At 37.0% G+C, this 21,269-nt stretch overlaps 1 protein-coding gene across 2 annotated transcripts in view; it reads right to left on the bottom strand.

The window, feature by feature from the left end:
- The window catches only part of LOC126820601 (F-box/LRR-repeat protein 7), a 165,657-nt gene that overhangs the window by 79,161 nt on the left and 65,227 nt on the right, over positions 1-21,269 (bottom strand). The window contains exon 1 of one of the 2 annotated variants that reach the window (XM_050548668.2): positions 1,241-2,745. The exons of the other annotated variant lie outside the window; for it this stretch is intronic. Within the exon in view, the coding sequence (XP_050404625.2) occupies positions 1,241-2,180 (940 nt within the window). The 5' untranslated portion in view covers positions 2,181-2,745. Of the gene's footprint in view, positions 1-1,240; positions 2,746-21,269 lie in introns of those variants that run through there. 2 annotated transcript variants of the gene reach the window in all.

The following is a 21,269-nucleotide window of genomic DNA, read 5'->3' as shown; positions in this document are numbered from 1 at the left end:
AATATTACGTCCAAATATTCAAGAATATCTGCTCATGAAAAGTACAAGTCATCGAACATGAACAAAATTTCGCTATGCATGCAGTTAAACCGGACATAAAGCCCATCACATCAACGCATTACTTTAAAATGGCAGCTGCACTATTACGGTTAAGAAAACGTGACGTGTATGTGTTACGAAACGTCGTTATTAAATAATAGAGAAGTAGTTATATCCATATATACCTTGTGTTGTGTTTTGTTATGAATTTTCAGATTATCGTCCTAAGTTGGTTCGCATTAAAATGTGACATTAATTACTAGTGAATGTCCCTTTAACATGATTATCACTATTCGATCCTGGAAGTCATTAAAGGGAATGTATAAGGATGTATTTCTCTTGTTACATATAATGCCTTAGTTATTATATTGTCTTTAAGTCATCAAATTAACGAATTATTGATCAGTGAATATCAGATTAATTTGTAAATCAAAACAAATCGGATTAATATCAGCAAGAAACTACAAATTAATACAAAAGTAAACGAATAGTATAATGATTATGTACATTGAAATCAGTGGAGTGGTTGGAAAGGGTCTCGGTCCACAAATTGTTTGTGGGTAGCACATCCTTGGGGTTGCGCTTAACACTTAGAGCTCCGGTGAGCTGCCATTACTGATTGGCACAGTGTTTTACGATTGTAATGATTGTAATGGCCTTTATGTTTATTTGTTTCAGGGCTATATTTATGCTTGTATTCCATATTGTGACGGGGTAGAGTGATTTTAATATGCCAGGGACAAGCCTGACGTCATTTTGAGCAGGTTATCCAGACTAATATGAATATTGTACTTGTAGTTGCATGTTTTGTATTGTGGACCTGTGTAGTCGTGATTAAATAGTGTTGTTAGTATTTCTTTTTGTTGTTACTCTGTATTCCATATTGTTACTAAATAACCGGCTCCAATTACGTAAGATACAAGCCTTAATCTAAAATATTTTAAGAATACACCCTTTTCATTGGACAGGAGCTACAATTTTGTGCTATGATTTTAGTATTCAGTCAATAAACCCTCAGTATTCTTAAGATATTTGAGATTAAGTTTTTTATGAATAAGGTCCAAGCGTCGTTTAGAGCAGATTATCCAGTCCAACATAAATGCCGTACTTGTACTTCAATGTTTTGTGTTGGTGTGAGATTGCTACGTATCTGTTTGTTAGTATTAAATTTCCAGGTCAAAATATAATAATTTCACCCTACCTGACATCACATGTATAGATTCGTATGTATTATCAGTTTCATTCCCGCCATAATCACAGCACGTGCTTCTTACATCATCACTGCTGACATCTTCCAGGGGATCATTGGGAACATAATCAGAATCTGTTACGTCATAGCCGTATTTTATTAATAACTTTCTATGTTTGTCAATAACAGAATTATAACCATCGTTCGTTTGTTGATATACCGTGTCATTGATTCCATAGAGCTCGGATTTAGTATCACGTGGCCTGTCATTGACTTCCGGTTGGCTACCAACCAAACCAAAATCTCGACCATACATTTCACTTGCTGATCCACTACCGGAGCTATGGCTACCACTATAGTCCCCGTTTCGACCATATAGTTCTCCTTTCGAATCATATAAATCGAGGCTTCGACCAAGAAATTCGCCATTTCGACTACACATAACTCGATTTGCCTCAAAAAATTCTCTATTCGTTACACTTTGCTTATTATTTCGAACATTTTTGTCACGGGTTTTGGCATCCATTCGGTCATTTTTACGAATTTGTTCATCGCTTGTCCCTTTTCCGGTCATTGATCTGCTTACCCCTGGTGAACTCCAGTGTTCGTACTTGTAGCCTCGCAACAGATTAACGTGACCTTGACGTCTAAGGTTATCATTGGAGTCAAGGTTCAACAACCGAGGGCTGGGGTCATGACACTGTCGTCCTTGACCTATCAATTTCCTTAAATCCACGCATTTATAAGGTTTGACCTGTGATTTCTGCGGATGTACTTGAATCGACTCGTACGTATTATCTGTTTCGTTTCCGTCTCCGTCATAATCGTCATTCATAGCCGGAATTGAGGCGTATGTCGCATTGTCGCGCTCTTTATTGTTGACATGGTAACCCAATGAAACAGCCATCTTGCTTTTTCTTCGATTAAACACAGATATGTCGAATAGATCCATTCACAGAATCTAATGACTTATTACACAGGCGCCACTAGATATGATCATAACCCATTATAACTCCATGAACAAGAGGTCCAAATCTTCAAATTAGGCGATCGTTAGTTTCGAGACGAGTTAATATCCGGAATCCATTAAAATCCCATCAATAACCAAATTTCATACGACAATCATGAGGCTTTATTTGGCAAGATTTCTTATTAGTCGGGATGCAATCTATAACCAAAATTAATCAGGCTTAAATCAAGTTAAATCCAGTTCCAACCAACCGCAGACGTTCACAAAAAATATGTTGTTAATCCCCCAATCGCACAATCACTTATTCCGATATAATGTGGAAAACGAAAGTAGCCCGTGGAGAAATATTGATATGTTTAATACGTCAAGGTGTCAAAAACCAGATTTAACATACAACTGTTAATCCACGCGTCAATCAAATTTACATCACGTGGTATAAGATAGTAATCCCGCAGATAATAAAATAAAAATGTCTACCATGAGGTGAGGAGAATCTCACTGAGTTATTGAATGTCACTAATCTATGTAATCCATCCTGTAAATCAAACTGAAATAAAAACATAATCCAACATTAAAATAATATATCGGCATTTCATATGGTATGATATCCTGTTGCTTAACGGTTCGGCAATTCAGGAAATCAGGTTTCGATTAACAATCCGGCTACTTTCTAGAAACATCAATTGCCGTTAATGGGTACAATTAATACATGTACAAAAAAGACAAAGACAAATACTGAATAGAAACCAACAAAAGAAGAAGAAGAAGAAGAAGACATACAGAGCACTATTTGAAAATACTAAATCAATCTGTACTGTCAAACAGAAGATAATAGAATTCACCAAAATGGGTTGACAGACATTCGAATATCTTCTTAGATGGACGTATTTTAGCTGAATGTGAGATGTCACCTTTAGTAGATTTGTTGCAAATGTTCATATACTTTATCGATCAAAAAAGGACATTTATTTCAATTCATAGAAATCCAATCTAAATTTAAACCAACACGTGCATTGATTTGTTACAAATCCCGGACATAATATAAGCCTTTTGTGTAAGATATTGACATAAACTACATCTTTCAAATAAAGGACATTTACTACAAAGCGAGAGAGAGAGAGAGAGAGTTTAACGTCCACTCGACACAAGCTAGGTCATTTCGGCACTAACAGGTGGTTCTATTTTATTTCAATAATTCGCTTGCTTGTAGAGATCTTTAGCCGTGGGAGGAAATTGGAGGACCCGCAGAAAACTTACGAGGTTGGACAGGCGACCCTACCCCTTGTCACGTATAGGAGGGGTAATCGGAACCTCACAAGTTGACTCAATGACAGCCCTTATTATTCAGCGCGAACGCGCTAATCATTCGGCCATCCAACCATCAACATTTATTACAATATCAGATTTAAATTCATAGAACTCAAATCGAAATATAAACCAAAACATGCTTTGATTTGTCACAAATTATGTTTAAATCAGCGTGCTGTAATCTATTTTTTTAAAAAATAAATATTCCATTGTACAAATAATATTTATTGCTTAGTGTTGATAATAAGAATACGAATTTCTCCAGCTTAAAGGATTTGTGACAAATGTTATGCTATGTAACCCATAAACAAAACAGACTCGATATTAACAAAGACCAGATCGATATTGAACACTTACACGAATTTGATCACATCGCAATCTCAACAAGATTCTGTTGTTAAGACACGTCTCAAATATTTAACAATAAACAACAAGATTCGATATAAACCAAGGCATAATCTATAGTGTAAATAAATGTATTTTAGCGCTGAATACTATTATTCGAAGAACTAATTTGAAACATTACAGAAGAACATGGCAAAAGTGTCAAATTTTAAAAAAGGTCCAAATATCAAATCCTTACTTCAATTAAGTGCTGACAAGTATGACAAAGTCGTCGATGGTGAACTTATTTAAAAAAAAATGGCAAAAGTGTCAAATTTAAAAAAAAATCCAAATATCAAATCCTAACTTCAATGAAGTGCTAACAAGTATAACAAAGTCGTCGATGGTGAACTTATTTTTTTTAAAAAAACCCAAAAAACCCCAAAACAACAACGAAAAAAACAACAAAAGCACTGCATGCAAGGGTGTCAAATGTAAAAAAAAGAGAATCACAAATATAAAATAAATAAAGATTTTTATCCAAAATCAACTCAACCCCAAACCATAATCTTGCAACAAGACAACACCCCGGTAACGATGTAACATTTTAAAATGTTATGCAATGCCAAAATTTAAAACATTAAAGAATACCACTGCAAAAGTGTTAAATTTCTAAACAAATTCCCAAATGTCAAAATTTAAAAATTCAAAAGATTTCTCCAAATATCACAATTTAATACAAATCAAATGAAAACCATAAATTTGCCACAGGACAACATCCCTGACACAGATTCGAAGGAGTTTGTGTATGTGGACATGAATTTTATCACCATCCCGAACAAGAGTCTTTTGTTCGATCACGTCTTCGGTAATCTCCAAATATTATGATATAACGTTTGGCCCCTGGAATGCTCCAGTTAAAAGTTTGATTTATTCCAAGATATTCTTCACCTGCAGCCTTTGTTTACATTGTACCTGAGGTTTTTTGTCCGACAATAAAGCAGATTAATATGTGTTTTTGTATTATTGTTTTCTTAACGCCACGTTTCTATGCACTGTACATGTAGACCCGTAATTATATAACTATAATACGGTTGATCTGTTTGGGGAAATCAACATATGGTTGATCTGTTTGGGAAAAGCAACATAATCCTCGTAAAGGGCAAGATCAAAATGATAGTTCCTGGACATCGCCCGGTGGTGGGATTAGGACATAGCAAAGCAGGATAAGATGGTTGGAATATGGTGAGAAAACTCTACCTATTGCAAGACATCAGCCACCACTACCCAAAAGTACTGTAAGACTACAGGGGCCCGTTTCTCGAAATCTTAACTAAAGATATCCAAATTTTAGTAGATACTTCAATTTTGATTGGCTTAGCACTAAAATCAATCTAATATTATCCAATCATTAACTAAAATTTGGATTTTATGTTAGTTAAAATTTCGTGAAACGGGCCCCTGATCCAAGTTATTCGACCTTGGATTATGATGGATAGTATTCACACCCCCTCGCGACAGAAGGGTGATCGTCCCACATAACGGGGTAAATAGCTAGCGATCTCTTGACTATGAAAATGACATACAGTATGTCGACGGTCAGTCAGAGTTTAGTATGATAAATATCCTAATATCAAGTGACAAGATTTGGTTGTTTGGCTGTTAACCTGTAGAATGTAAACAAAGCTACCGGTGTTAAAATCCCATACAAATAAAACATCAGCTGATTCACATTAATTATCATTATTAATCCATTCAAATCAGCCACGTCTAGTCTTGGCTTGCTAGCTATGGGCATTAACAAACTTCCAAAACAATCTTATAACAAGTTCCCACATTTCTCAAATACAATGCTTGAAAACCCGAATTAATTGGCTAGAAAATTAACGATTGTCAATAGCAAGTGACATTACAGAGTGATATTACACACAATGGCTATTATTCAAGAATATTACAAGTATGGGAGCTTAAAATTGTTAGAATTTCTAAATTAATAAAGCTAGGTTCCCGCTGTCGTGCGATGCGTTACGACCTGGCACTTCGATACGACCAACACGATTGCTACGACTGACCTCAATCTATGATAAGACCTGATAGGATGACCACGATTACCCCACGATTAAAACCGCGATTTCAATCGCAGCACGAATCGTGATAGTGGGAGCCTAGCATAAACATATTCAACATTTAGTATGATCAAAGACTGATTCAAAACAACAAAGTATTATGTCTTGTATGGACTCATTACTATACATAGTTATACTGCATACATCGATATAACCTTCAGCTGAATATGTAGTAAGAATCACCATTGTCAGAGTTAACAAAACTCCAGTAAATGGGTATCTCTATTTTTCTGATCTTGGCTATACAATGGACCTTTATAATACATGTATTTTAAGGTCCGTACCTATAAACACTTTGTTTTTGTTCGCCACATGTAATCCAAAATAAAGTCTTGCTCGTAATAGTAAACTAAAAAGTCCGATTGCATTTTGTAATCTGTATGGTAGAATTAGATTAAAATAGTTACACATACACAACAGACCTACCTCGTTATAAAAACTTTGAAATTCAAAATGAATTAAATTCTTAAACCCACTTGAAGCTCGTTCACAGATTAAACAAATCTTATTTAAATAATCTGATTTCGATCTTGAATTACAATATCCACATCAACGTAAACAAACATTTATCACACATTTACCTTCTTTTGGGAAAAACAGGATGCAAGTAATTCCGTAAATTCACTTTAAATCACCAATAACACAGAATTAAGTGATTTACAAAAAATCAAACTTCCTTGGTATCAAGAGGTTAAAATCCAGAAACATTAAGTGAATAAACAAACTAAAGAAGAGAGACGTAGACGTTATCTTGGTTATAGTTGAAGACGATTTGACCTGACTAACATCACCGACTTCAATCATCCCTCACTCTATAAAACACGTGGTCTGGGTTGACACGCCTACTAATCACTATACAGGCGACTCGCTGTGTGGGTAATCCCCCGACTTGTTACAATTAAACTTGGTCCTATTATACTCGTCACGGTATGATTTGAATTATCTGATCTCAACGCCAATATATATTTTCCTTTTCCTAACTTAAGAATGACCAACAATACACCTAAGATAGAATAGTTGCAATTCCCGTTTTGCGACGGGAAATTACGTAAATGAAAATACCGATAACACTATTTTTATTTCCATATTTAACCTTGAACTCTACATTCAGGTGACTGCAAATTTAGTAGGAGAAATAGGTAGTAGTGCTAGTAGTATCTGAAAGAACTGCGATCAACTTAATCTCTGGACGGATCAGGGATATCAATTTGACAAGGGCTTTGTCTGTTCCACGGTCCCTATTAAGAAATTTGCCTGAATCTCTACTTCAGGGTTTCTCGGAGACCCAGATCACAGCGATTCCCTTGCGATCCAAGATTTCCTCAATTCCTCCTCTCCCATCTAGTAAAGTGTTTCACCATTATACTTTTACAGTGGTACACCCCAAGAATTGACCAGTTCCAAACGGGATTAAATGGGAAGCAGCAGTTTTTTTGTGAAATGTTAATTCGTGATTGCACTTTTTCAAATTGGTATTTCATGACCTGGGGGATATGAGGTCGAAGGATGACTAGACTGCACATACAGTGCACCAGCGCAGTTTGAGGGAATCAATCAACAGTCTTAACGTATGTGGTAATAACGGGATTTGTCTGTTAATCAAATGCTTTCTAAACATATTTTCATGAAACTAAAGACATTTTGATATTTGCATTAACTTCCGCACACAGATTTAAAACATAATGCAGGTGAAGCTCAATAGAGATTTCGATCTGCTATCTTAAGGCAATCCTTCCACTTAAAAGGATTAAAAACTGGTAATCTTCTTATATGCTGTTGTAAGATTGTCCACATTGTTTAAGAAGCGCAGATATATAATCGAAAGGTTTTTCTTTGGGGTATACCACCTTTCGTGGAATAGCGTGTAAAACACCTATAGTAGAATTGACAAGCTTGAAGGTAAAGAATTCAAAGTATTTTCCCAGTCAAACAAAAGGAATTAATTTATAGATCTCACCCAATACAAATAATGAAAGTTTTTAAACGATAAAAATCTATATCGTCCCTGCTTCTTATATTTTAAATAAAATCACATGTTCCATATTTAAAGATGTCACCAACTATTATAAGAATGTGATGACGTACAAATGATGAATCAGTAAATTAGTAGCCAACGTGATTGATTTGTAGATGTCCACATCTCATTAACATTTGTTGTAAATAAATAGCTAGAATATTCAACCGAGGTCGACTCCATGGCATTGATCGGCTTGGTTTGTTTACCCCTTGTCCCTTGCCAGACCCTCTGTCCTGCGTCGGGGAGTTGGATGGCAGAATGGTTAGCGCGTGCGCGTTGAATCCTAAGGTCTATCTTTGAGTCAAATGGCGTGGTTTCGATTCCTCGGTTGTACGTGACAAGGAGTATGATCGCCTGTCCAACCTCGTGGGTTTTCTCGGGGTCCGGTTTCCTCCCACTGCTAAAGACCCCTACGTGGAAGGGAATTATTGAAATAAATCTGAACCACATGTTAGTCCCAAAATGACCTAGTTTGTGTCTAGTGGACGTTAAATCCCATTTCTCTCTCCCTCCCTCCCCGTCCTGCAACAGTGACAAGAGAGAATCACGTCGGAAATACCGGATGAACTTTCTCACAGAACATAGGGATCGAACACTAGACCTCGAGGTAAACGAGCAAAATTCTTACTCGCAGAGCTACCGCTTCAAAACAAACCAGCTGATAAAGAACAATGCAATCAATAAATTTATTTTCGACTCACACCAAAGATATCTAGCAATTTTAAGACAAATGTCAACTTCTGTGGGTAGATGGTGTCAGCCGTTAAATAGATGCCTTTATCTGAATTGTTTCAATGACATTTAATAACTGAACTGGAAATTCACAGAAAAATACTACAAACGACTATGGACTACAATTACTGATGATAACTGAGCGACGTTCGACTAGGCTTCTATAATCCTTATCAAACAATAGACCATCGTTTGTTATAATTTTTCTAAAGCTTTTTATACACATATCATTATTATTTTATAAAGACTAAAGAAGAATTGGAAACGCCGCTTACTAATAAAGGGTAGTTATATTCGATAGAATTCAGACAAATGTCAACTACTGGGAGAACATCTTGGCTTGTGGTGATCTGTTTTTTCAATATCATAATTAGTGACGTCTTTAATTAGTTACTTTATTCACAACCCTGTTTGTGAATATCAATATTGTGATACCAGACAAGCTTATCAATGTTAGAGAGAGAGAGAGAGAGAGAGAGAGAGAGAGAGGAGGATGAATGGGGTTTAACGTCCGGACAGCGGCTCTATGGCCTACTCTTATAACGAATTCCAACTGCCAAGGGATCTTTTACGAGTAACTGGATGCTGTTCCTTGCCAGGTCTTCCGTTGTGCACTACTAACAAGGGTGAATCAAGCTGAAAAATGTCGGGAAGAGAGAGAGATAAAGAGAGAAAGTGCGAGAGGGAGAGAGTTTAACGTCCACTCGACACAAACTAGGTCATTTCAGGACTAACATATGGTTCAATTTTAGGACACCGGAGGACGCGGAGAAAACCCACCCTACTCCTTGTCACGTACAGTCGAAAAATCGAAACCACGCCTGCTGACACAATGACAGACCTTATGATACAGCGCGCACACACTAACCATCCGGCCATCCAACCCCCTCTTATCAACGTTATAAAAACTATCAACACAAATAAATCATTTCTCGGAAACATCTTATATTTACCGATTAGATTTTAGACTATGGCCAAAAATAACCACATATGTCATTTAAATCGTTTTTAATTGCACAAAAATTAAAATCTTTTTGCAAATCTACTAAAATATGTTTGTTTTGATCATGTCCTAGGGTCATTCATTGTTGATTAAATTATTGTTGAAAATCTACTACACAAGTTTTGTTTAGTTCATGTCCTAGGGGTAGCCATTTCTTTTCGTGGAAAGTCCACGTGTTAAAAACAATTCAATTTGTCCAGTTGAACCAGGAGTCTGGACTTTGTTTGAGGTGAGATCACGTTCGGCTTTTGTTAAAACAGGAGTTCATACCTAGTCTCAATTGACCGACGGCCACAACAAGCTGCTAATACATTCATTACCAATTGGCAACGAGGTGGGCAATATTCCCGATAGGTCAATATACTTGACACCGTTTATTTGTTAACTTGTAAAGACAATAAACACATCCTTGAGAGACGCCATCTGGTCAGTGTTTTTGTAATTCGAACAGAAAGCAACTAAGTATTACACGCGCATATATTTATGTTATAAATTATTTTTGATTAGTCATTTTTTAAAGGTACAGATCCGTTTTAATTGGCCCCTCGGTGCATAAAAGCAGGGCGTTAAATCCCTATTTCATTTTATTTCTGTAGGACGTTAAACACCATATCATTATTTTATAAAAAGCAGGATTTTCCGGTGTGATCCCCCTTGTCAGTGATGCAGGACGGAGGGCGTGACTAGGACAGCTGTCTAGTCGTTCGGGTGGGACGAAAAACCGAGGTCTCGTGTACACATTGGCGTGCACGTAAAAGGTCCCTTGACGGTTGGAATTCGATAAAAGAGTAGGCCGTAGTACCGCTGTCCGGGTAAAATTTCCCTCATACCACACTGTATGGCGTATGGCCGTCTTCATTAGCCCAGTCGGAGCAGAACAGTAGGGCGTTAAACCCCATTTCATTTCATTTCATTTATAAAAACAGATACACATTTGGACCATGATGCGTATCTCCAGACGGCACGACTGCGCCTTTATCCACGGGGATGGCGGCTGCGATCCTACTCCTTGTCACGTATAACCAGGGAATCGAAACCACACCAGTTGGCTCAATGACAGGCCTTATGATACAACGCGCACGTGCTAACCATTCGGCCATCCCCCCTCCCATCCCGGTAAATCAAAAGAACTTTCTCGGCCAACACAGGACTCGAACCCATGTGAACTATTTTAATACGTGCCTGTAAGTAGATAACTCTAACCGACCACAGAATTGTTTCAAAGTCAGATAAAAAGAATTTCAGCAAAGACACGACATGTGTGGTAATGATCTTAAAAATTCACTTTTAAAAAACCCCAACTCTCTCCAAATATTCACTTTTAAAATTGACGTGAAATCTGTGTTTTTGAGGGGAAAGGTTATTTAAATGTTAAGTTTAGTTTACTGGAGGATAACTTGAATTTTATAAATTGTTTTAAAGACTAGTAAGAAATCTCCATATTAGGATCGCTTCGAGTACCAAATTGAATTGATACATTGTTCAAGGTGATATTTTAAAGACTAGCATATTTATCCATATTAGGGTCGATCGGGGGATTATTTTATTACTAGAAGCCCATATTAGGGCTGAATAAGAAACTGTTTATTGAAGCCGTAGTGGCTGCTGGTGGGGGGGGGGGGCGCTTCGAGCTCTAGCTGACCGGTCACCTCTGGCTTTTGGGTGTGGTTGCGATCCCTGGTGCTAGTGTATGTGGGTGGCTTAGAGATGGAGGCGCCAAGCATAATAAAATAATGTCCTGTACGGACACAATGTCCTTCATAGCCCACTACATAGCGTATACCCATCTTCATTAGCCTGGTTGGTACAGAAAGGTAGAGGTCTAAATCCCCATTTCATTCTATTTTTCATCAATCTGATTAAAATACTGGGCCCTTATTCACGAAAACTTAAACTAAGATACAATCGAAATTTTAAGAAATACTGCAATTCGATTGGCTGACCAATATGCAAATTGATTTTACTGGTCAGCCAATCGAATTGCAGTATTTCTTAAAATTTCGACTGTATCTTAGTTTAAGTTTTCGTGAATAAGGGCCCAGATCTATATTTCGTTTCGTTGTTTTTTAATACTTTTGATGGCCTACACCGTAAAGACAGGTAAAACGAAATTTTGAACTATAACAAACGGAACGAAATAGGATATGTGTTTTAATCAGATTGATTTTTCATTAGACAATGGTAATCCACTAAAAATATGTAGGTATTTGAAGGATGGACAGGTATCATATAATTGATGTTTTATTTACACCAAAACCTACTCGTCAACAATCAAACAACCACCTGACAGTAATCCGGATTACTCCCTTAATTCGACCCCTTCTTTTATCACACCAGCCCCTGAAATACTTCCAACAATCGACCGAGTGAATAAAGGGGATTAGACGGATTGATTTCATTTTTCACAGAGATTAAATCTAACTTTCACGAGGTAAGGCATGCAGAGGTGTTATATTTATATCAATGGGTGACAAGTGTGAGTGTTCTCGGGAGGTCGAGTGATTGAGTTGAATGGAATGCAATCAGGATCGAAATTCAGTTTTTACTTCAACAGGGGTGAAGGTCGACTGCACCTTTGGTTGGCTTTATATATATTATACAAAAGTCAAGCCGGGCCCCGAGTTCATAAAACATTCTTAGACTTCAGTTAAGAATTTAGTTAAAAATGTTTGCATTATTTCAATTAAAATACAACCATTTATAAAACTTTTGTTTTAATGTATCAAATACATCAATAAGAAACTATGTAAAGTTTTGTGTTACTGGATCAAAGATATTTCTCATAAACCGTGATTGAAAGTTGAGTACATTTGTAACTGACTCTAACCAAGTTTCATACTGTTCGTACTTGAACTGACGAAGCCTTGGCCCTTTTAAAAAGTTAATCGCCCAGGGAACAACAAAATTACCAAGTATATTGGACCAGATGAACTCCTTGAAAAGCACTGAAAGAATCAGTACGCTTGGCAAGTTTTGCATATACTGTAGTTTAACTTGAGCTGTCTGTTATAACTGAATTTTCCAATCATGCTGAATCTAAAGAGAGAGAGAGAGAGAGAGAGAGATGGGGGTTTAACGTCCACTCGACACAAACTAGGTCATTTCGGGACTAACATATAGTTCAATTTTATTGCAATAACTCGCTTGCGCGTAGGGGTCTTCAGCTATGGGAGGAAACCAGGGGACACGGAGAAAACCCACGAGGTCGACCAGGCGACACTACTCCTTGTCACGTACAACCGGGGAATCGAAACCACGCCAGTTGACTCAATGACAGATCTTATGATACAGCGCGCACGCGCTAACCATTCGTCCATCCAGCCCCCTTCCCCTTCCCTGAATCTAAAGTTAAATAAAACACTAAACTGTGTGGAAAAATACAGAAATTTTATAAAATCGACATTTCATGTTTCATTCACTAACGAGTGAGAGACCTGATATAGCTATGGCTTTAACGTCAAATCAGCCTCAGTTGGCTAATAATTATTAAGTACGAGCGTACAATACGACCCAAAACGGGAGCCATCTTGGAAATGTGGCGTCATATAAAAAAAACCCCAAAAAACACAAATGGTTGAAGTTGTCTACGATATCACCCTTGGTGGAAGTGGGCGTTAAACGCCAGGATCGACCGACTGTAAAAGCACACTCATGCCATGTCTCACGTCGATTGTATTGGAACTGGCGGAGTCTTTGGCTTTATTATTAAGTGCGCCGGTTCCAGTAATGGAAGCATTTCTTGGTTCAAACAAACAAAAATGCAAAGTGCGCAAATTTATATGCCCTTGCGAGCAGAAGAATACAAACTTAATAACAAACCTATACAAAGTGGTAGAACAGAAAAAACTTCAGAAATAACAAAAAATAACGATTAACCAGCTTCTTGGAAGGATAAAAGTAGTTCTATACTTAATGAACCATAATCGATCTAGACGCGGTTTTCTCAAGAGGTACAACAACATTTCCTTTCTTAACTTTTCAAAATGTCTATTCTTATCTTCGCATCAATCAATTTCTGTACAAGTCTTAATCATGCAAATTAACCAATCTTCTTTCTAATTACCCTCTTACTAATTAGTTTAATTAACGTCAGGGAGGAGTTAATTGGTTGGTTTCAAGCATCACTGATTTGGATAATTAATTTGTCGGGTTTTTTTCTGCGTTTTTTTGTCAATAATTTATCATTTGACTGCAGGTTTTCTTATAACACATGCTGCGTGCAGGTTCAGGCCAACGCTATCAGGTACACGCGAGCATGTTTGAAGTATGGCATGTACATCCTATATTGTGGAATAATGGCAGATCCCACGCATGCTCTATTCGTAAATTATTCAGGGAATTATAGGGAATTATAACGTTTTTCTTTAACGAACCATAAATAGCCCAACATGTCACAATCACCCGACGAAAATGTTAAAGGAAAGGCATCTATAGGCTGCTAGGTCATTGTCCTGGGTGATTTCCCTAATGTATGCCTGTTACTACAAAATCTTAAATATCACGACCAAAATTCAATAAGATCGCAAAAAGGCCAAAAGAAAGATTTGCCATTGTATTAGACGAACTACATTCATACCTTTACACCGAACCAAGGAGAAATAATTACTAATATTAGTCCATAGGTCTAAATACACCTAGTCCAAACTCCACAATTATGATCTATTTAAATGAAATGAAATTGAGTTTAACGTTCTACTATTCTGCTCAGACCGGGCTGATGAAGACGGACACACTCCATGCTGTGTGGTATGAGGGAAATTTTGCCCGGGTAGCAGCACTATGGCCTACTGTTATATCCAATTTCATCTCCCAAATGATCTGTTGCACGCACACCAATGTATACACGGCACCTCGGGTTTTAGTCCCGTCCAAACGATTAGACAGCTGTCCTTGTCAGCCCCCCCCCCACCGTCCTGCACCACTGACAATGGGAAACCACGTCGGAAAATCCCGTTGAACTTTCGCGGTCAATGGAGGGATCGAACACGTAACGTCCAGGCTAGCGAGCCAGCGTCTTACACACTTAGCCATCGTGGCTCCCGGGTCTTTTTAAAACTCCATGCGTCCTGGGTAAATTTGTAAATTAGAACAACAAACGGTCCAAATTAGTGTTACTCGGGTAATATCGAAGACAACAACCGTGAATAATCAATGTTTGTATACTATATGGAATTATTACTTATTTCAACGAAAGACTTAGCGGATCAGCTCAAAATAAATATTTGTAGATATAAGTCGATTGATGATAAAATAAATAATGAAATCTTTATTTTAAGAATTAGATTATAATCGAAGCCTCTTCAAAACAAAATAGTTCATAATAACTTCAGAATTAGATTACAATAGAAGTCTCTTTTAAACAAAATAGTTCACACTAATTTCAGAATTAGATTACAATAGAAGTCTCTTTTAAACAAACTAGTTCACATTAATTTCAGAATTAGATTACAATAGAAGTCTCTGTTGAACAATATACCCTTCACATTAATTAGGCGCGGAGTAATACACAATGGCGACGCCTTGAATAAACTTAAACACACTCCATATAAAAATAAAAACACATCGTAACAATAAAGCTTCTAAGGCTAATTAAATCGTAACCAAAAGAAAAACAACATAAAAGAAAAGTGCAACTTGAGAAAAGAAGTTCCCGACTAATGATCAAATTAAATAAAAGGGTTGTACCGTTCTTTTGAATCTAATCTGATTCAATTTCCACTTTCCTTTCATCTCTCTGTTGCTTCATCAACAATGGCCACTATTGTCGCCCTGTGTTATTATTTCAGAAGGTAATGTTATCTATAAAACTAGCTGTTTATTTTTTTAGTTATAAATCTATTTTTACAGGTGTTTGTTGAAAAGGTAGTAATGCAATTGGTCTAACTACGTCGAGGCATTTTGAAGGGATGAATGGAGTTTAACGTCCCGAAATGACATAGTTTGTGTCGAGTGGACGTTAAACCCCATCTCTCTCTCTCGTTGAGCTTAACGCGAATGAAATGACAGTTTCATACACGTTAGTGTCTAGAATATTTCTTACACAATAACAAGTATAATGTATACAGCCTTATTAGAGGGCCCGACACGAGGACTATAAAAATGATGTTCCACACCAATGATGTAAAGAATTACTCAAGTATTATAATATCCTCTTTATCACACATCAGTTATTGTAACTGAACTAAATACACCATTACACATCACCTATTGTACCCTTGGCGTCTTCAATTTCAACATTAATAAGGTGTCAGAATATTACAAATACTTAAATAACGTTTGTGACGTGGGCAGCAAAACTTGAATAACGTTCGTTATATGGATAGAAAGACACAAATAATGTTTGCTTTATGATCAGCAAGACTCGAAGGATAGCAAGACCATATAGCAAACTTTACTCAATATTATACGGACAGCAAGAGTTAGATACCGTTTTTTATATGGACAATAAGACTTAAAGCGGAAATTGCAAATTTTCAAGTTATATTTTCAAAATGTATTAAAATAAAGCCTTAAAATAGACGGTATCCATAAACAGTCCTACCTTGTTAAAGAATAATCCTATTAATCCTATAATTCGCTATTGTCAGCTGAGAAATTGGGAAAAATATCATTTTTAACTTCAAATTACAACGTTGGAAAAGGCTGCCCGATGTTGTCAATAGCAAAACAGGGGAGGTAATTGTGTTGTTATTTCATGTTTCATAGATTGTTAAGGGTGGGAAATAATGCCGATGATCGTATAATAGTGATTTGATAACCTATTGAGCAAAAGACATAGAAATAATTATGTTTTGACTTTCTTAGAAAATTTGAAATTCTCGCTTTAAATAAAGCTTGTTATATGAACAGCAAAACTTTGATACCGTTTGTTATAATGGAAATGAAATGAAATGAGGTTTAACCAAAAGTCAACAGGGCAAAAGCAAGACATGCCAATATATTAGATGAAGTACATGTACATTCGTACCATTATACCGAACTAAGGAGAAATAATTACTAATGTTACCCCATAGACCTAAATGCACCTAGCCCTAACTCGAAATTATGGTCGTTTTAAATAAAATGAAATGAATGGGGTGTAACGTCCAACTGCTCTGCTCCGACTGGGCTAATGTAGACAAGCATATGCCATGCAGTGTCCTTTGAGGGTAAATGTGCACTACGTCCTACTCGTTTATGCACAACAAGACTTAAATGAAATGAAATGGGATTTAACGTCCTACTGTTCTGCTCCTAAACTGGGCTAATGAAGACGAGAAATTTTCCCCGGGCAGCGGCGCTACGGCCTACTCTTATATCGAATTCCAACTGCCAAGGGATATTTTACGTGCACGCCAATATGTACACGGGACCTCGGTTTTCGTCCCATCCGGACGACTAGACAGCTGTCCTTGTCAGGCCCTCCGTCCTGCATCACTGACAAGGTGAAACCACGGGGGAAACCACGGCGGAAAATCTGGATGAACTTTCTCGGCCAATGCAGGGATCGAACACACGAACTCCAGGCTAGCGAGCCAGCGTCTTACCCACTTAGCCAAGACTTAAATGACGTTTGTTATATGAACTACAAGACTTGGATAACGCTTGTTATATGGACAAAAACTGGACTATAAGTTCGAATAAAAACTAACCGTGTCATGCGATATCAGATTTAAGATGTTTATTTAAATTGAACATTAAAAAAAGATTTGAATACGTATCCTGCTTTTATGAATAGCCCATTGGTGTTTTTATTTTTAACTTTTGCGATGATGAAGCAAACCCACAAGCCTCCTCAATAGATAATAAAATATTCCCTTCTATCTAAAACCATTTAATGACATCTATAAATATATTTTTTTCTATTAATTAATAACGACGAAAGACGTTGATAAACAAATGATGATATCGCACACGACTAGATTTAACGGTATTCAATTTATCTTTTATAACATACATTTTCTCACGCGATATGTTTGGGCGTATATCATCTAACAGTTCTTAAAAACTTCAATTATACAGGAATGCATTTTTTTTTGTTACTTTTTAAATACTATCGATCTAAAGTGTCACAGTTACAAAAAAAAAATATCGGTTTTTTTTCTATTAGGACATTGATTCTCCATCTGGCCCCGAATTCACAAAGCATTCTGAGACTTCAGTTAAGAATTTATAAAGGGCTATAGCTTTGTTAAAGATACATTATGTAAGATGTAGGTAAATATAATGTAAATTCAAAATTTCATTCAAGTTACTTCATTCTGAGCCAAGTTATCACTGTTTGTAGTTTTGACAAGATGTGTGCATTGTGGTAACCAGGGCATTGGTATATTCGAGACTTAGCCCCGCTTTCCCATTTTTAAATTATATTTTTAAATGGCGAACCGTTCTAATCTAGTTTAAATCTCGAGTATCCGATGCCATCTAGAGTTGATTATGGTGTTATTCTATTCATTGATGTCTAAGTAATAGTTTAAAAAACATTTCATTCCCAAAGAAAGACCTGCAATAGGCAGGTTTAGCTGTTTAAAATAAGACGAACTCGGAGCTTGGTCTTGAATGACCGCACCTAGCCAGCTCTCTACTTTACTACACGTTGTGTATACAAAAATGTCCCTACGTGTTGTTCTTGGGGGCGACTCTCCTCGAAAAAAACTCTTAGGGTACCGCCAGTCAAAGTGCAATCGGCATGAAAATTGGTTTGCTTGTTTAATAAACAATTGTTCACCGATTGCCAACTTCGATTTTTGACTTGCTATAGTACGCATGTACCTGTACTTGTTTATGTCGTTTTCTTGTCCCATCGGGAAGATTGAATTTGCTATTAACGACATGGCTATATAGTTTAAAATATCCAATCGTCCTGTTCTATATTCGTAATAGTAAGTGCAAGAAGACAGCATTACACGCAAAACAAAACCGACAAGACAATCCTACGGACTGACAAAATACATGTCGTTTTCTTTTCGCTATTAACGACATGATTATATAGTTTAAAATATCGAATCGTCCTGTTCGAAATTCGTAATAATTCGCAAGAGGACAGCATTACACGCAAAACAAAACAGACAAGATAAACCTGCGGACAAGACAAACTACATAGACACTGCAAGAAATAAACAACAAATAACAAATCAAGTGAATGGGTCAAGTGACCAGTCGCCAGTGTCCACTGTGCTGAACTGTCCCGGGCTGGTTATGATACAGACTTCACTCAAAATGAAAAATGAAGATTCACAAGGAAGATATAACAGAAATAATACGACCTGTCTTGGCGGTGGTCTCTCGATAGTCAACAAGTTAACTCGTCAGTAAAGTTAACTACAATTAGTGATTGGTTTTATATGCAAAAAAATGATATACCAATTCCCGTTAGAGTTCACACATTTTAGCCTCACTTGAATGTAGCTTAATAGAGAAGGAGATGGGGTTTAACGTCCACTCGACACAAACTAGGTCATTTCAGGACTAACATATGGTTCAATTTTTATTTCAATAATTCACTTGCGCGTAGGGATCTTTAACAGTGGGAGGAAACCGGAGGACCCGGAGAAAACCCAAGAGGTTGTATAGGTGACCCTAGTCCTTGTCACGTACAACATGCGAATCGAAACCACGCCAGTTGACTCAATAACGGACCTTATGATACAGCGTACACATGCTAACCATCCAACCTAAATAGGTTAATAAAACAAATTTGATTTAGAAGGTTTTTAGACTATAAACATATTGATCAGTCATCTAGATAACACAATAGTTAAAAACTAGATAATGTAAAGGGTATTTGCTGAAACTTTCAGTCAAATTGATCCACTCTGAATCACCGATTGAATTTTCGGCCTAGCCTCGATCATCATTACTAATGTCGGTATGATAAAAAACATAGTTTCGATTATCCATATCATGATTAAATCATGAATGAAAGTTGAGAAGCAAATCGGATCCTAATCCAGTAAATCTCGCAGGCTAGCGATGACATCGAAAGTTGATTATGGTCTCGATAAGCGATTAATGTCTAATTAATAATTTAGATAACATTTCATGCCCAAAGAAAGACCTGCAATAGGCCAGATTTAGCTCTTTCATAATGTATGTTTAAGAAATAAGACTTTAACCTAATTTTAAAAGACTATTTCTACATTAAAAAATAAGACTTTAACCTGAATTTAAAAGACTTCAAAATTAAGAAATAAGTTTTAACCTGATTTTAAAAGACTCAGAAAGGCGACGAATATGGTACCTTGGAACTAAAGGAACTCATGGCTGCTGGAATTTGACGAAGAGTAGGCATGCGTATCCTGTCTTCATTAGCTGGACTGGGTGGAGACTAGTAGTAGTTAAACCCCAGTTCAGCTCATTTAGGATACAATCACACGTTAACTCGATTTTAGCTAGATTGGTGCAGTTCAGTTCATTTAGGATACAATTTCTACATTAAGACCCATCTTCATTATCCCAGTCGGTGCGGAAAATAGGACATAAAACCACATTTCATTTCATTTCTACATTAAGAAATGTTAACCTGATTTTATTTTAGGTTGACAATACGGTTGACATGTCTACAATACTTGAACCAGAAGGAGAGAGAAGTCTGACCTATAAACCACAGGTCACCGGCTTTTGGTTAAAATTTCAATATTTTATACATTGACCTAAATTATAAACCCTGTACACTAAAACTCCACTAAAATATCAATTTAATCCCTTTTTATTGACATCGATTTGAAAACATAGTCGATATAACACCTATCATTGGTATGTCATCCATATAGTACCCAATATCTACCAACTTCGATTTTAAAAATAGTCAATATGCCAGTTGTCATCGATTTAATAAAATCCAATATTCGAAAAAAAATATATATCAATTGGTTTACGATATTCATATTCGATTCTTAAAATAACATATATCGTATCAGCCGCCATTATGTATAAACCCTACCCTAATCCAGAGTCCGGTTGCGCAAATATATAGGATTAGAAACTTCCTACAGTAAAAATCACTTGATCATCAATATTATATCCATTAGTCGATATCATTATACCACCATATATTGTACGATATTCATATTTTATCTTAGCTGGCTCGCTAGCCTGGAGGTCGCGAGTTCGCTCTCGGTGTTGGCCGAGAAAGTTCATCGGGATGTTCGGGGTGGTTTCCTCTTGTCACTTGTGGAGGACGGATGGCCTGAAAATGTGTACACGGGACCCCGAGTTTTCACCTCTTTCGAACGACTAGACAGATGTCTTTGTCAGGTCGTCCGTCCTGCACTACTGACAAGGGGGAACCACGCCGGCCGGAAAATCCCGAGGAACTTTCTCGGCTAACACCAGGAGCGAACCCGTGACCTCCTGGCTAGCGAGTCATCGTCCTATCCACGTAGCCACCGTGGCTCCACGTTTCGATATGATCAACACGATTGCCACGACTGACCACATTATATGAAAAGACCTAATGAGTAATAGGATCACCACGATTACTCCATGATTAAAACCACGATTTCAATCGTAGCGCAAATTGTGATAATGGAGACCTATATAGCATTAGACACAGGATACAGACCACACGCAACAAGACAATA

The sequence above is a fragment of the Patella vulgata genome, chromosome 5 (assembly GCF_932274485.2).
Source record: "Patella vulgata chromosome 5, xgPatVulg1.2, whole genome shotgun sequence".
Taxonomy (NCBI): Eukaryota; Metazoa; Mollusca; class Gastropoda; family Patellidae; genus Patella; species Patella vulgata.
Note: the sequence above shows the minus strand (reverse complement) of the source record. Positions and strands in the feature narration are given on the sequence as shown.